Source organism: Phyllopteryx taeniolatus, chromosome 3 (assembly GCF_024500385.1).
Source record: "Phyllopteryx taeniolatus isolate TA_2022b chromosome 3, UOR_Ptae_1.2, whole genome shotgun sequence".
Classification (NCBI taxonomy): Eukaryota; Metazoa; Chordata; class Actinopteri; order Syngnathiformes; family Syngnathidae; genus Phyllopteryx; species Phyllopteryx taeniolatus.
Window position 1 is genome coordinate 2,165,433 of NC_084504.1, and position 18,163 is coordinate 2,183,595.

Consider the following 18,163-nt stretch of genomic DNA (forward strand, 5'->3'; position numbering starts at 1 on the left):
CTCTCTTTTTCGTCTCTTTTTCTCAGCAATGCCCCGGAAAACCCTGCCAGAATGTCAAAGTGTTAAGTGGATGCGTGGGGGGTTCAAATTCTGTTTCAACAGGACCTGACCCGTATCACCGGGTTTTTCTGTCTGAACCCAATCCAAACCAAGGGATTAAAATGTGAGCAGACCTTGAACAACCTAATACCTTGTCTTTTCAGAGAGAATTACAACTGCCTAAAATGTCCAGACACTGACCAGACTTAAACCCTTTGGCTCTAGTTGGGTTCGGGCATAAATGAAAAAAAATTCACGTTTGTGTAGAAGGGGTCAAAGTGAGTCGTTTTAGGTTCAGTAGAGGTGAATGAGGTGTTTCGAGTTATTCTGAGTCTGTTATTGTTATTGCAGAAAACACAGTATATAAGGCAAACACACACACACACACACCCACAAGGAACACAACACAGGTTAGCAAAGAGACGTGTGGAATGAAGAAACTAAATTTGAAGCGTAGTTTATAGACATTATTATTCCAAGAAAACTGCTTAGTTGACCAGTTATTAGTATTATAGATTGTTTGTCTGGAGTTTATGACGAGACTTAATTGAACCAAATCATTTCAATGACTGCATAACTTGATTAGTGAGCACTGTCATTCTATCCTAAAGGGGAAGTCAGTGGCGTTGACACGATGTCAGACATAATGGGAATCATGTGGTCTTGTGTGTCAAATATCAAGTGCTACCCAGCCGTCGGGATTTGACTGACAATATAGCCACAAATGCTGCAGTGAAGGACAAGAAATTAATATCTGTACTGAATACACTTTCTTTGACCCAAGGAATACCGCCACTTTCTCTTCCTGAAACTATGTTTTTGGAAAGACTCATCTTTCATTCAAGAATGTCTACAGAATTAGTAAATCGTCACCAGATTGTCACTATGATAGTTTGTTTTATTTCTAGATGAATCATGCTCGGTTAATCCGCTTTTGTGTATTTGTGTACTAGAAGTCCTTCTTTACACAATGCAATCCCATTTGACAATACTATACATGCTACATTTTCTCCTATTTATCAGATGCAGTGATGATTTACTGAAGGTGACCATGTTTATTCAAAAAAGCAAAAATATGCTCTGACCATTATATTTCATGCATCTTCCTGTATGTTATTTTATGCCAGGACTGATTATATAGGTCATGTGATAGCATTTACTGTGGCATTTCTTGGTTTGCAATGTAAGGAGTACTACAAATTTCAATAACTATTCATGTGTCATGAATTATTTTAGTTTCCTGCTTTATTGTGCCATTTCTGCACCTTTGTTTTCTAATGACCGAGTTGATAATACTCAGTCCGGTAAAAAAAATGTGGTTAATGTGTACAACGTAGACTAAATCGCACAGGGGCACACGAGGAAAGCATGGAGAGAAAAAGGTTCGGGATATGTTACTTGTCTTGAAGAGAAACAAACAGGACGCCACATACGAAGAGTGTGGGTGGTTGAAGGAATTACTCACGATATTCTACAGTCGTGATTTGGAAAGCCACCACGCAGAGAGAAGTGGAAGAAGACAAGATAACAGACAAGTTAACAGCATGGCCAGCCAAATATTCATAAGACATACTGTAAGTTTAACTGCATCACATGACAGCTCACAGGTGAGGTCACATGTGGCATGATCCCTCACCCAATTCAGTAATACATAAAACCGCACATCTTAGAATGGCCTTGTATTGTGGGCAATAATAATGTTCTCTAAGCAGCATCTTGATATAATACACCTGTGGATGGATTATCTTTGCTAAGAATTGCTCATTAACATAGATTTAGACAAATCTGTGCACAATATTTGAAAGAAAGAGCCGAAAACAAAAGTGTTGCATTTATATTTTTGTTCTATGGAGTTATTGCCCCGAATATCTACACAGAATCATAGGGGGAAGATATGTAGATGTTATGCTTTACTTACGCCCGCATAGTCGTAGTTGCTGTCTGAAAGCTGAACATATTCTCTTTGGGGAACCAGCTATCAGAATTGTCTTCTGTAATCACAAAAAAATACAATGTAGAACAGTCACAGTTCAGTTTAGCTGAAGTGCATGATGCTCTTAAACGCATTAAAAAAAAATTATGCATTAGTTTAAGGTATCTATTCTGACATCTAAATTTCCGTGAGGGATGGGACACACTCGAGGCTGGTCACCAGTCAATTGGACGGCACTTATAGACAAACAAACACTTATGGGCAATTTAGATTCTTCAATTAACCTAACATGCATGTTTTAGATTGGAGGCTTCCTCCAAGTACCAGGAGATACATGCAAACTCAAAGGAGGGCCTGAGCTGAGATTTAAACCTGGCGGTCAGAACCGTGAAGCTGATCAGCACTTGGAAACAGTGCTGCAAAACTGAAAAATCCATTTATCTATTCATCTTCCGTACCGCTTATCCTCACGAGGGTCGCGGGCAGGCTGGAGCCTACTCCAGCTGACTCTGGGCGAGAGGCTGGGTACACCCTGAACTGGTCGCCAGCCAATTGCAGGGCACATAAAAATAAGCGACCATTCACACTCACATTTACACCTACGGGCAATTTAGAGCCTTCAATTAACCTACCATGCATGTTTTTGGATGAAACTTACTTGTTACTTGACAATAATGTGACTCAAGTAAAAAGGAGTCCTCCAAAAAATAACTGGAGTAAGAGTAAAAAGTACACAGTGAAATTATTACTCAACTACTGAGTAAATAGTGAATAACGTCTGACTTGTTTTACCACAGCATGAACATCAATTTAAAAAAAAATTTTTTTTAAATGTATAAATTCTGATGTTGCTGTGTGTGTGAATGCACAGTCAAAACTACAAAAAACAAAACAAAACAAACAAAAAAAAAAAATCAGCAAGTTCTAAGTGAGCTGAAATATCCACGTTTGGGCAGACAGTGCCAGACAAATACTACATTACATGAAAGCTGTGGTTTTTGTTCGTCTAAATGTAAACAAGAGTAACGCCCTTGCCTTCATGGTAACGACGACCTTTCCGACATGGCCGCCACGTACGCACAACCATCAGCGGGGCAGGCTTAACTAGTGTGAATACCTAACTCCGGGAAGCCCAATGGAAGACGTTGTGTGAGGTCATGTGACTTTCTTGTGTCATTTGATTGGTGAACTAGACTTAAACGTCACAAGCGCTTAAATTGGATGACGCAAACGGCACCCGATGCGGAAGTCGAAGTCTCACGCACGAAATAATTGATAAATAAGCATCCATCCAGCCGTCCATCCATCCATCCATTTTCCACCGCTTATCCGAGGTCGGGTCGCGGGGGCAGTAGCTTTAGCAGGGACGCCCAGACTTCCCTCTCCCCAGTCACTTCATTCAGCTCTTCCGGGGGGATCCCGAGGCGTTCCCAGGCCAGCCGAAGGACGTAGTCTCTCCAGCGTGTCCTGGGTCATCCCCGGTGTCTCCTCCCGGTGGGACATTCCTGGAACACCTCACCAGGGAGGCGTCCGGGAGGCATCCGAATCAGATGCCCCAGCCACCTCATCTGGCTTCTCTCGATGTGGAGGAGCAGGGATTCTACTCTGAGCCCCTCCCGGATGACCGAGCTTCTCACTCCTTTCTCTAAGGGAGAGCCCGGACACCCTGCGGAGAAAGCTCATTTCGACCACTTGTATCCGGGATCTTGTTCTTTCGGTCATGACCCACAACTCGTGACCATAGGTGAGGGTAGGAACGTAGATCGAAAGGGTAAATTGAGAGCTTCACCTTTCGGCTTAGCTCCTTCTTTACCACACCGGACCGATACAAAGTCCGCATCACTGCAGATGCCGCCTGTCGATCTCCCGTTCCATTCTTCCCTCACTCGTGAACAAGACCCCAAGATACTTGAACTCCTCCACTTGGGGCAGGATCTCATCCCAGGCCTGGAGAGGGCACGCCACCCTTTTTCGACTGAGGACCATGGTCTCAGAATTGGAGGTGCTGATTCTCATCCCATCCGCTTCACACTCGGCTGCGCACTGTTCCAGTGAGAGTTGGAGATTACGGCTTGATGAAGCCAACAGAACCACATCATCTGCAAAAAGCAGAGATGCAATACTGGGGCCACCAAACCGGACCCCTTCTACGCCTCGGCTGCGCCTTTCTGACTTACTGCCGGATACGCGGACCAAACTCTGACTCCGGTCGTACAGGGACCGAACAGCCCGTATCAGGGGGTTCGGTACCCCATACTCCCGAAGCACCCCCCACAGGACTCCCCGAGGGACACGGTCGAACACCATCTCCAAGTCCACAAAACACATGTTGACTGGTTGGGCAAACTCCCATGCACCCTCGAGGACCCTGCCGAGGGTGTAGAGCTGGTCCACTGTTCCACGGCCAGGACAAAAACCACACTGCTCCTCCTGAATCTGAGATTCGACTTCCCGACAGACCCTCTTCTCCTGCACCCCTGAATAGACCTTACCAGGGAGGCTGAGGAGTGTGAGCCCCCTGTAGTTGGAACACATCCTCCGGTCCCCCTTCTTAAAAAGGGGGACCACCACCCCAGTCTGCCAATCCAGAGGCACTGTCCCCAATGTCCACGCAATGTTGCAGAGGCGTGTCAACCAGGACAGCCCCACTACATCCAGAGCATTTAGGAACTCTGGGCTAATCTCATCTAGCTTTTTAACCAACTTGGTGACCTCAAACCCAGAGATAGGAGAGCCCGCCTCAGAGAACCCACACTCTGCTTCCTCATGGGAAGGCGTGTCGGTGGAATTGAGGAGGTCTTCGAAGTATTCTCCCCACCAACTCACAACGTCCCAAGTCGAGGTCAGCAGCGCCCCATCCCCACTATACACAGTGTTGGTGGTGCACTGCTTTCCTCTCCTGAGACGCCGGATGATGGACCAGAATTTCCTCGAAGCCGCCCGGAAGTCTTTCTCCATGGCCTCACCGAACTCCTCCCATACCCGAGTTTTTGCTTCAGCGACCACCAAAGCTGAATTCCATTTGGCCAGCCGGTACCCATCAGCTGCCTCAGGAGTCCCACCGGCCAAAAAAGCCCGATAGGACTCCTTTTTCAGCTTGACAGCATCCCTCACTGTTGGTGTCCACCAACGGGTTCAGGGATTGCCGCCATGACAGGCACCGACCACCTTACGGCCAACAGCTCTAGTCGGCCGCCTCAGCAATGGAGCCGCGGAACATGGTCCACTCGGACTCGATGTCCCCCGCCTCCCCCAGAACATGAGCAAAGTTCTGTCAGAGGTGGGAGTTTAAACTCCTTCTGACAGGGGATTCTGCCAGACGTTCCCAACAGACCCTCACAATACGTTTGGGCCTGCCACGTCGGACCGGCATCTTCCCCCACCATCGGAGCCAACTCACCACCAGATGGTGATCAGTTGACAGCTCTGCCCCTCTCTTCACCCGAGTGTCCAAGACATGCGGCCGCAAGTCCGATGACACGACCACAAAGTCGATCATCGAACTGCGACCTAGGGTGTCCCGGTGCCAAGTGCACGTGTGGACACCCTTATGCTTGAACATGGTGTTCGTTATGGACAATCCGTGATTGACAGAAGAACGGTTTTCTGATATTATATACCTGATTATCTATATTCATTTGACCCATCAATATTTCTAACGTATTACCCCTGTCATCAGTAGATGTTCTATCCTCACTGTACATCCTCTCCAGTTTCTTAAACTGCTTCCCCCCATCCCGTGGTGAGGTATCCAGGTCCAGGAAGTGCTGGCTTTGACACGGAGCACGAATGCTTGCCCCACAGTCTGGAGTGTTGTCATCTCTTGAACCCCCTTTCTTCATGCCCCAGTCTCGGATACTACTGGCACTATCAGAGCTCTGCAGTGACTGCGATGATGACAAAGGGCCTCCCCGATTCTGGTGGGCATGGTAATGGTTAGGGCGGTGATGGCTACTACGGTAAGCAGATGCTCGTTGGTCGGTGCAGGAAGAGTTGTGGTATTGCCCTTGGGAAAGTGGGTCATCGCTGCCGCCCTTCAGGACCTCCAGCTCCAGGCTTTCCTCACTGCTGCGGCCCAGAGTCATTCTTACCTCTTTTGTGATTGTGTATACCCTATCTGGCTTTTCTGACACACTCCCCTCTGGGTCTCTGGCACTTGGTGGGTTCTCTGTGGAGAGGCTCCGCTCAGCAGAGAGTCTACGTTTAGAAGGTGCCTGAGCTTTGAGTGGGTTAGCCTGAGGTTGGGCTCGTATCTGAGCACTATGATTGGACTCTCCAGCCTTGCTTGACTTAGCTATAGGCAAAGAGTGGCTCTGTGGTGGAAGATTGTTGTTGTGCAAGTTACTGATGTCTGGAGAGTCAAAACCTTGGCCAGGGAAGGTGTCAGACAAAAGATGACCTACAGACAAAATGAAATGGAGAATAGGAAGATCAGTGGATATCATTTCAGATAAAAACTTAAACCTAATACTGTAGCTTCAAATGAAAAAGTTGAAAGTCCAAATTATATACGGTTAACTACAATTGAATTCTAGGATTCATGTTGTGAGTAAAAACTGAAAATGGAAGACAACACGGAGTTGGTCTACCCTTTGGACTAAAGGGTTGGGCATCGTTTGAATTTGATCGATTCCGATTCCAGTTCCTTATTTCAATTCCGGTTCCAAAAGATTCTCGATTCTGATTCTTTTAGGGGGGCTAGGTCAAAACACTTTGCATGGTTTGAATAAAGGGTGTCCAAATTATGAACATCCATTTTCTTAGCAGCCCACAGCATGGACTAAAATGAACATTTGACTCAGGGTTCTTTATAACCAGTATCAGTATCAAAGCTATGAACTAAAAGGCAATGTACGTGGAACTAACCCAATTGACTTAATATTCATTAATTAATGTTTCAGCTAATAGTTAAATATAGCAATGTTAAAATAGTTATTTGGGACTTTTCTCGCATCAAATGGTTGATATGTGACTTCCTGTTTTAAGCTTGTAGCCTTTTATTTTGAAGGGTACTCAGCATTTTGGCATAGAAAGTTACTTCACACGGCACCAGTGATTTTTCTTTTTTTTTTTTTTATGGATGGAACTAAATGCTATAAAACACTGATTCCTTTCCCTACCCAGTGATGATGCACAAGGTTAGTGTTTGTGACACTGTGAGACAACATTTATGTGAATTTTGTCCCAATTCATTGTGATGTAAAGTTGCTACGGTGAAGTTTTAGCCCATTGTTAAGGTTTTTTTTTTTTTTTGCTTTCTTTTTGTCATTGCCGCTTACGTTGGTTTGAAGACAATACATCAGTGCCTAAGTGCAAGCAACCGTTTACCTTGTTAGCTGTCTCAATGTTGCCAGAGATGTATTTTATTGTTCCACTCACCCAATCGACTGAGAGTTGACGTCACTGAAGCTCCGCGCGGCTGAATGAGGCACATCGTGAAAGCCTCCTTTGCACAATATAACCTTATTCCAAGTGTTGCACTGAGGCGACTGGTCATTCATTTCAACAAAGTTAAGACGCACTTTTGTTTGCCGCCGCCACCGTTGGGCACAAGCATGTCATCGTGCGCATTCTTCTTCGTTGGTTTACGCCGCTTCTTCATTTGGTTTTCGTCACTTCTTCTTCGCGGCTGGAGTACTTTGCATCAAAACTGGGAACCGAAACTTTTAAATTTGAACGGTTCAGGGAGAACCGGAACGTCCCAGTTCCAATCGATTCTCGATTCTCGATGCCCAACCCTACCTTTGGACAATAGAACAGCTTCCACCATTCCTTATACAAGAATGTGCCTTTAGGAATTGTTGTCCATTCATGTAGAATAACATTTGTGAGGTCTGAGGTCACTGATGTTGGATGAGACATCCTTGCTCACAACCCCTGTTCTAGTTTATCAAAAATGTGTTTGATGAATTCATCCAACCATGGCTATATGGAACCTTATGTGTACACTGGGGCACAGTCATTCCAGAACAGAAAAATGGCCTTTCCCAAAGAGAATAAGGATTGTCTTAAATTTATTAGTTGGGTAAAAATGCAAGTTCATAAGGACTTTTCACAGTTTTTGTTTTGTCCATTTACCGTAGTAGAGAAGTAAAGATCACTGAACTATACGCAGCCTTTACATTATGAAAGTTGCTCATTTCGGTCACATCAAGAATAATTCACATTTAGTGGAAAGTAAGATTCTAAATGAAACCCCAATGGATTGATTAAGTAATTTTGTCCACATACTTACTAGTTCTCTGCAAGCAGGAGTTTTTAACATTCTATTCTTTAAAAGTTGTACAAATGATCTGTTTTTATAGACCAACAACTAAGGTGTACAGTGTCCAAAATTGAAATCGACCTCATTTAATTTTTCAAGTAAATCAAAATGTCTCATGACCTCACCTACCTGCTCTGTTGCGGTTCTCTGAATTTGTATTGGACAAGTATTCTCCAAATGCTCTGGCTGCCCTGTTAAGAAACAAAGAGTAGAGCACATAAAATTAGTTATGCAGCTGCCATAACCTAGGTTTCCATTTTTAGTGAGGCCTCTTCATAGACAGAGGGTATCAACTAAAATCACACCACGAGAGAGGATCTGTTTGAGACTATTTCCTAACCCTTGATTCCTAATCAATACTACCCCCTCTTACCATAGTATCACAATTCTTATAAAGTGAACAGAGGCTTGGCACACAGCTTTGCAAGCTGCAACACAGTTGAGCTGCTTAGCTGACAAACCACACAGGGAACTGTGATACTCAAAGTTTCAACAATAAAAGCAGGAAATAAATTCACATATTCACTTTTGAAAGCCCTCATGTTGGAAGGAACAGAGCATGACTAACATACTCTGCAGAATAACTTAAACATTTTGTGTATTTCAAAGTCTATTTTAAAGCTATTTGTCTTTAATTTATTTCTCATACTAATGGTTGTGTTACAGTGGCCTGGAAGTGCAAAACAATATAACAAAATATGAAACACTTTTACATTTCAGGAAACAAATTAACAAAAATGTCATTAATCAACATTGATTTATTACCCACTGACCTGATGTTGAAAAGAGCTAGTCTCGCAGAGGTAACTGGAGACAATGGTTTGATAGAGTCACAGTTTATCCTCACTAAGTTTGTAGTTCAATTTTTTTTGTGACATATTTCTTCGAGCAACTTTCTGTCCCTTGTAATTATAGGGATCAAAAATGCCTGATCTCCATAGGGGTGTGACTTATTCTGGAAAAGACCCCGCAGATATCAGTCAGATTCGCAGATAAGGTTCTTCATGGGTGGAGGAGGGGCCCTTCGCATATTAGTGGACGGTGGTTTCAGGCGAGGGAGGATGGGAGGAAGATCTTGGCGTGGTGTGTGTTGGAGTCCAATATTGACAATCGCCTTCATCCTGTCCGTCACACCTAGCAGAGAATTTAGGCGAGTAGAGAGTGAGCTCCAATGGGGCAGGGAGGGGTGTGGGAGATTCAACGTGCTGGCTCATCTAATTTGCCATTCGTTCCTCCAATTGTTTGGATGACCCTGATGAATCCGTCTGTGCCTCGTGTCGCCTTAGCTCCTGTTCCTCCGATTGTTTGGGAACAACTGCATCTTTTTGTCCTTCAACCATGTCACCAAGGCCAGTGTTTTCTTTTTGGGCCGCTGAATGACGTACACAGTAAAAAATGTTGGCAGCCAATAACTTAACCCCTTGTTATTTAGACAGAAACCTTGTAAAGATGTCTGCGCTCCCAAAGAATGCTGAAATTGTCAATGAAACTCACGGGAAGTGCAGTACACACTTCTTTGAGCCACTTATTTAATTGACTGAGTCTAGAGAATCGTTCATCTCCAAATCGTGGGAGAGGTCCACTAATAAAAACCTCAGCGGCCAAACATTGGACTTGCTGCTTGAGAACATTCAGGGCCCCTGTGTGTATAATGACATATTTCACAGTTGGGTGCTGCTTAGCTCTCGCCCGAAGATAGCTGGGATAGCCTCCAGCATGCCCGCGACCCTAGTTAGGATAAATGCTTCGGAAAATGAGTGAATGAATGATAGAGCTGCTGTTTTTTGGAGTCTGTAAAATAAAAACACTCGCGCGGCTGTTTTTTCCCCCCAAAATTTGTCCTTTTGATTGGCTCGCGAAGGTTACGTATGTGGTCATGTGCCTGCCTTGTGTCGTCTAATTGGTGAATTGGAGTCAAATGACATTAGTGATCCCTTTTGATTGGCGCAACGTGCGCCCTATGCGGAAGTCGAAGACGGAGTCCCAAAAAATAGATGCGCACACGCAAGAATTAATAAATAAAAGTAGCGAACGGCATGTCGATCATTGTAACTGTGTAAAAGTATCAATCCTTCGATCACATAAATACTCAAGTAAAAGTAAAAAGTATGGTCCATTTAAAGTACTCTGACAAGTACACTTAATGGAAAATGTTACTTGAGTAAATGTAACGCGTTACGACCCACCTCTGAAGATACACCACTATAAAGAAGCTTGCCTTTGTTTTATTTACCAAACATTTATTTTACAGGAATTGAATCAAATTGTGCATACTGTAATGTATATTTGCCCCCTTGTTGTTCATCAAGTGATGCACTATATATTTTTAAATTAAATTTCATTTCAGAGCAATTAACGAACACTTTATTTTATCTATAATTTTTTTCTAGATTATCCATTTGACATAGCTACAGTGCTGACAGTCAAGGACACATGCTACATATGGTAAAGGCCACATACATCTGTAGAAAATCGTTCGATTTGTCGGACTGATCTAATGCCAATAGATTGAGTCTTCCCTAGTTGTATTGAGCATCACCCATAAAAATAAATAGGTTACAAGTATACTGTACAGCAGGCGGTCTGCAAGCACACAAACATGAATCTCCTGGGGCTTCACTCAAATGGAATAGCTGTGTTGATGCTGTAGCATATATGCCTCTCTCACTATGACACTCTAAGTAATTAAATATGAGGCTGCACGTGCAGTGGCAGCATTTCCCCTCCCTGCTTCGGATGAATCGAGGGGAGAGGGAGGTAGGACACGAGGACGAAAATGCAATCATCCTTAATCTATCTTCATGACTCAGTGCACTTCTTATAAAAAATCCATATGGTACACTGGGAAGAGAGTGATGTCAACATGCTCACAGCCCAGTTCATGAATGACAAAGCAATGTGATGTTCAAAGTCAGCGTGTACTGAACATTATGGGTTTATCTTGTCAAGAAGACAATGTCACTGTACTTGCCAGACAGTTTCACGTGTTGAAAGTAAACTGAATCTGAAAAAAGACATGATAAAAATAGCAGCATAGCAAATACACAAAAATATATACAAAATCCAATCGACTTTAAGAAGTTATTGGTCATATAATTTGTTCAATAACGGGAAAGACGGCGCACTGAATTTCCATTTGAAAATCTATTAATTTTACCGATATGAGTATTTATTGGCAGTTGTTATCCATGGAAATGTCATAATTGTTTTTCAGGAAAATATATCCTAAATTAATATTTTTCTAACTTTTCATCCCAAAACGTCTTTACCGATAGGTGTCCAATTCATGATTTTCAATATGTTTTATGAAGATTCTAATGACATTTTTGGATATATAGGCTATATAGGATTGTGTACTATTGCCTTTTCCATGAAAACTAACACAAATGCATCTTAGCGTCTTCAGAGTTCCTTTTTTTTTTTTGTCTGTGTGTGCCCTGCAACCAGTTCAGGGTGTAGTCCGCCTTTTGCGGTTCCAGCCAGTCTGTACCAATATTTCTCTACATTACATTACACCGATTGTAAAAAGACAAGAGTTTAATGATTAGTTAGGATCATTTATGCACTTGTCTCCGCAGAGTTTGAAGAGCAACACTTAAATTGTGCGACTAACATGATTTTTATAAAGCTGTCTGAGCCATTATACACTTTTGTCTTCGCAATTATAAAAAGAAGTGTATTTCAATGCGCCACCACCATTTGCTCTGTCGAAAAGGATTGGCTTTACTATGAAAACTGAAAATTTTAAATCATCAATAACATTTTTGAAAATAGACTTCAAGCGTGGCTGTTGCAGCATGGGAAACATTTACCCATATAAAACCAAAATGGCATTAAAAAGAAAATGCTGAATTTCAATTATTATTTTTTTTTTTTTATGTCTCTTTACCGTTATTGATCAAATTATAAGAAAATGACCCGTATGCTTGTCAAAGTGTTTCTATACATAATTAAGTAATTTTGTTTGCAGCTTGCCCAAATGCTTAGTGGTTAGTTGAAAATAAATTAGATAATAATTCGTCTTCGAATAATTACTTTGGTTTTGTCAGTGAAATTGTATCACATAAATTGGGTCATGAAGGATAGAGTAGTAAACTCTGTTTGAACCAAAAGCTTATTGTTATCACTCAAACCGTACAATTGAATGACATGGTTGTGTATTTCCCTTCTTTTTCAGTCCTTGGTGAGATGTATACATAACAGTTAGGAACGATTGTAAACATATTAGTGTCCGACTGTGCCTCATCTACAGTAGCTATGGCTTAGTGCAGCTGCACTAACTATCAGCAGCCGTGCCGTGTGTTTTTTTTTTTTTTTTTTTTCCTACTGCATGTTTTCAACCATGTGACATTAAGGAGGGGGGAGGAGGGTGCACAAGAAATACGGCGACAAGCGTCTACAAGACCAAAATAGAAAGTAAGCACAGAGTGGGATGTGGGATGATCATGGGAAAATAAGATAAGCGAAGAACGGGTATTTAACAAGTAGAGAGGTTTCAGAAGGAGAAATGATCCACAAAGTGGGTGATATTGTGTGCTTGGGAGATTCTCAAATGAGGAATACAGTGTGATTGCTCCCCCACATGATTGTGGAGAGGGAAAAGTAAATATACAGTACAGCTGAATAGTCTACTGGTGGGAGAAATTAATGAGACTCAGTGGTATGAGAGAGGGGACAGGGATTTTTGCTTTTGTGAATAGTTTTGTACATTTATGTACGAGTTGCTTTTGTGGTGGTGGTGGTGGGGGGTGGGGCGTTATGCCTTCATATAATTGTACTGTATATGAATGGACAAGGTATGAGGAGCTATAAAGGGGCTTGAAACAAGCACAGTACAGTCCTAGTTTGTTTTATACATACTCCACAATAAACATTGTTTGGTATCACTTCACTGAGCAATTCCGAGATATTATTATCTTGTATAGATAATTTACTGTAGGTATTATTCTCCATTACATTTGTGTTTTCTTACAATTGTTCATAAGAAAGCAAATTATTCGTATTCAGATTCCATGAAGGCTTTGAAATGGCAGTTCTCCGCTTGTTCATGCACCCAAGGAAACACCTTCCATGTGACACTTTTTTCATTTTGACAGAATGAAGTTTGAGAGGAGAGAGACAGAAAAGAAAAGGGAGAGGACAGAGATAAAAATAAGGAAGGACAGTACTGTAAGAAAAACAAAACAAATAAAAGCACTATATAAGTACTACAATGTCATGTTGGAGTCAAGTATTATATGGGACAGTAGTGCTACACCCTGTGAGGGAAGAACAGGACAATATCGGACAGGACAGGAGGGGAAAAGAGAAGGACAAGGCTAGTGGTGGGAGTGTAAATTCTAAATATCTGTAGGAGTGGAGTGCAAGTGACAGAACATCCCAAGAAGTTTGCAAGGTCATAAGAGTTGTTTATAGAAATTAGGGAACGGCCCCACATCAAGCAACTGATTCCCATGGGTGTGTGTCTGCGGACACATGCAAGTGAATTGACACCATCTCGTGTATAAAATAAACATCATAGATCTCCTGGAATTGCTGTGCCAGCACGATGGGGACAGAGACCCCATCCCACCCAGCCAAGAGGGGAGAGCAGGGTTGGAAGGACATTTCCTCTACCCCATGACCTCCACAGACCTCTCCAAACTCACGTCCAACGTGAAAACCCCCTCCTGCACACGGAACCTTATCCCATCTATCAAAGGCTGTCTTCCAGCTGTCACCTCACTCAACCTCAACATCATTAACTCCTCACTCCATTCTTTTCCCACCACACTAAAACTGGCTGCATGCACCCCCATTCTCAAAAAACCTGGACTCAACCATCTCCAACAAACAAAAATGTATCCATATCACCAATTGCACTGCATCTCCTGCTCCTCTGTCCCAAAGTGTCCCTCAGGGCTTGGTTCTTGGTCCCTATTTCCCTATTTGATGAGGTATACGCCCCTAATATACCATATACCTGTATATTTAATAGTTTATGCTTTTGCTGCCATTGTGTGTGTTTGTGTGTATGATCTTTTTTTTTACTGTGCTTTTCTTGTTTGGCTAGATGACCTTGAGCAGCATATTGCATTGACGTCAAGCTCGCATTTGCAGCGTATATCCAATCAGTCAAGTGAATTTGCAATCAACTGATATCCGTTCTTATCGGAAATAGGCCTGATTCAGATTTTCTTCTCTTTATGCTGACATGATCTATATTGGCAAAAAGCATAACTGTGTCACTTGAGCCTCGTAGTGTAAATCAATCTAAGAGGTTCCGGTGACAACAAAGGCACTGCATCACCTTTGTTTTGTACCTTAAACATTCTTGAAATACAAAACATAATGTCTTGTCAAAAGCATTCATTTAAATAAAACTCTTGTTTCACCAAGTTCCATATAAGCTTAAGATATTATGTGCATGATGACCCCGACAAAAACCTATAAGTAATACACACATGAACCTTTTTAACCTTCAACTCCATTCTTCACATAATCCTTTCTGAGTATCAGGCTATTATTAGCATTACAATGAAACAATATGCAAAGTAGACAATTTCATGCTAATCAGCCAGTTTCCTAATACATTGTCATTACCTTTTTCCTTTCGCGATTAGGAGTATTTGACCCCACATGCAAATACAGAGGGTTCTCAATTTACAATGGAGATCCATTCCTCCGGCGGCGACATATCCCAAATTTCTACGTAAAAAGTTAGAACGTGATCTAGCACTAATCTATGCTAATCACAATTAAAAATTGCAATTACAGTAAATAATTGCATGAAAAACACCTATAAGACACAGTAAGTGCAGTGGTAACTGAGTATGTCTTTTTGTGTCGTGTGACGACATATTCTTACGTCGCCACACAAATTACTTCATTGCGCACAATTTGTATGCGCATGCGTTAAGTTTTGTAAAACTAACGTATGCGTGTAAATAACAAAATTTATTTTTCTTTAGATGCCTATTAGGGCACCACAAAGGGGAGCAAATGTTTTTGATGTTTTGTCCTTTGCAAAATAACTTTCCACTTGGGGGAAAAAAAGTTTTTTTTTCTTTTCCCGGCAGGTAAAACAACATAAGGTGTATGAAAACATCCATCCATCCATTTTCTGAGCCGCTTTTCCTCAGTAGGGTCGCGGGCGTGCTGGAACCTATCCCAGCTGTCATCGGGCAGGAGGCGGGGTACACCCTGAACTGGTTGCCAGCCAATCGCAGGGCACATAGAAACAAACAACCATTCACACTCACAGTCATGCCTACGGGCAATTTAGAGTCTCCAATTAATGTTTTTGGGATGTGGGAGGAAACCGGAGTGCCCGGAGAAAACCCACGCAGGCACGGGGAGAACATGCAAATTCCACACAGGCGGGGACGGGGATTGAACCCCGCACCTCAGAACTGTGAGGCTGACGGTCTAACCAGTCGGTCACCGTGCCGCTGTATGAAAACATATCTAATTTATTTTTGCTGCCATTCCACTGTCATGCAACATGCATAGATAACTTGAGTGGGCAAGCAAAGTTTTAAAACTTGTAACTGTTCTGCTATGTATATTTTAAATGTACTTCCCAGTATTTGTAAAGTATAAAATGTGCGCTGGGGGAAGAGGAACCTACCGACCCTGTTCTCACAAAAAAAAAAATCATAAAAGTATAGCACAGTGAGATGAATAGAGATCCCACATTTTATAAGTAAATTAAAAAAACATCCAGTATTATGCGGTTCAAATTCATAGAGACGTGAGCTTTTCTACTGCCATTCACATTATATATAATACATTTGTATCCTCCAGAAACATTGATGGAGACACTTGCTGCAGGATTCAAAGAAAGCACTCTTGTTGCTATTACACTTCTTGACGACAATTTGTAACTGATGGCCGGAGTCCACATGTGATGCTTGTAATTGTTAAGTATTGGAAAACTATATTGTAGACAGAGGCAGTAAGTGAAAAGTCTGTTTTTCCTTTGAGTGCATTTGTTTGACCATGCTGCCGAGAGGATGAAAATGAATTCAATTCAAATGAATACCACAAGTCAGACCAGAGGCTCCTTGAGTTAACGAACGCACAGCTTTACAGACAGCTTTTAAACTGAGCATACACATAAACCTTACATACATTACAATTAGCGCAAGTCCACTGAGACCAACTGAAGCTTATTGCCTTTGGCAGGAAAGAAAAACAAACTCTCGCATGTTACAATTTACATTATATAGAAACAACTGAAATATATGTAGTGTTTGTCAAGATAACTGCCTTCCCTCTCTCATCCATGTACTTGGGTTACATATCTTTCCTATGGGATGGCAAAAGTTACTGCACTATAGTGACTTGCCCCTGTAAAATGTAAAAAAGTCCTAATCTGATACTTGATTTAAAAAAAAAGAGACAATTTTAGTAGGCATGTAAATGATTACTTATATATCTTATCAACAAACGTGACTGCCTCTGTTGGACTGAATGTAGTTTGTAATTTAAATATTATATTACATACTTCTGTCAATTAAAGGTACTTTCTTTGTGCTTCCCCCCCCCCCCCCCTCCCCCATTCAAGTTTTGACAGTTATGTTACTTGCCCGTTACAGTATGTTTAATAGATGAAATAAGCTAAATGGCAGTCCAATAATTCCACACAAGAAAAGATAAAAAAGATTTAAAAAAAAAAAAAAAAAAAGGACTCACTAACACGTATTATTTCAAGCATCAATCCAAGCACTCAAACAATGTCCTGCTTTAGGTCAAATATTATACATCTTTATAATCCTATTATTTTATTTTTATGTTTATTTACTTATAATGCGCGGATGGACCCACGATTGTACTCACCGAACTTTTGCGGCCACGGAAGATATCGCATCACTCCTCAGATTCTTCCTTCTGGACGCCGCAGTTCCCATGCTGAAGTGGACACGACCCGGGGAGACAGCGCGGACCATTCCACAAAGAAATTAACCAAGGGGGGGAAGAAAAGAAAAAGATGAAAATCATCTAAATAACTAATAAGTCAGAATTCTGAGTTTTCATATTTGACCTAATGAAGGAGCGTATAGTCGGAGTGCGCTGCGGCCGCTGAGCTGCAAAGTGGGAAAGGAGAACGTGATGCTCAGCTCCGTCCTCATCCAGCCACGAGGCCAGGAAGGAAGCTGTGCCTATATATGGAAGAGCAACACGCCCACCGCCTCCACGCGTGTACGCAGGTCTGGCGTGGTAAATACAATGCTTCCTTGACCAAGCCCCTGAATCAATTCACTTGTATATTAAATCAATTTTCCCCTTTGAAACTAATTGAAATGCCATTAGCCAAAATCATGTTTTTTTTTTTAAATAAAGAAAAATAACACTATATTGTAAAACGTAAATATAAAACATTACAAATGAGAATTTAAAGAAATTAACTGGTTTCATGAAGTGTACTGGTAACTAAGCCACATGTCTCACACACTGTCACAAATTGCGGTTAGTTTAAGGTGAATTTGCAACAGTATAACTGTAAAGTATGTTGTAATAATTGTAAAATATTATACTGTTACATTGTCATCTCACCCATCCATCCATTTTCTGTGCCGCTTATCTTCAATTTGGTCGCGGGTGTGCAGGCGCCTATCTCAGGTTACTCTGGGCGAGAGGCTGTCATCCCTTGCAGGTAAATTAACAGTTAAATTAGTCATTTTACACGAATAGTAAATGACTGTAATTTAACGCCATAAAAGCACAGTTTGTAATCAATAGCGCTAAATTGACAGTGGATAACAACGGTTTCTTGTGTGTGTGCATGAGTATTCACGGCAACAAAAGAGGATTCTTCTGCTTCTTTTATTACTTTGTGAAGAAGCAGGAACATACTGGCATATACTGTAAAATTCACCATAGTCCACAGTTATCCCACTATTGTGTGCAATAATCCAAAATACAGTAATATACCGTTAAAATAA

General features: G+C 41.8%; 1 protein-coding gene across 1 annotated transcript in view; it reads right to left on the reverse strand.

The window, feature by feature from the left end:
• LOC133474601 (NMDA receptor synaptonuclear signaling and neuronal migration factor-like) overlaps positions 1-17,167 on the reverse strand; it is a 50,195-nt gene extending 33,028 nt beyond the window's left edge. The window contains exons 1-4 of the mRNA XM_061766396.1: positions 17,058-17,167; positions 8,367-8,428; positions 5,640-6,371; positions 1,958-2,030 (exon numbers count right to left, since the gene is read on the reverse strand). Coding sequence (XP_061622380.1) covers positions 1,958-2,030; positions 5,640-6,371; positions 8,367-8,428; positions 17,058-17,167 — 977 coding nt within the window. The remainder of the gene's footprint in view (positions 1-1,957; positions 2,031-5,639; positions 6,372-8,366; positions 8,429-17,057) is intronic.
• Between the last annotated feature and the right edge of the window lie 996 nt (positions 17,168-18,163).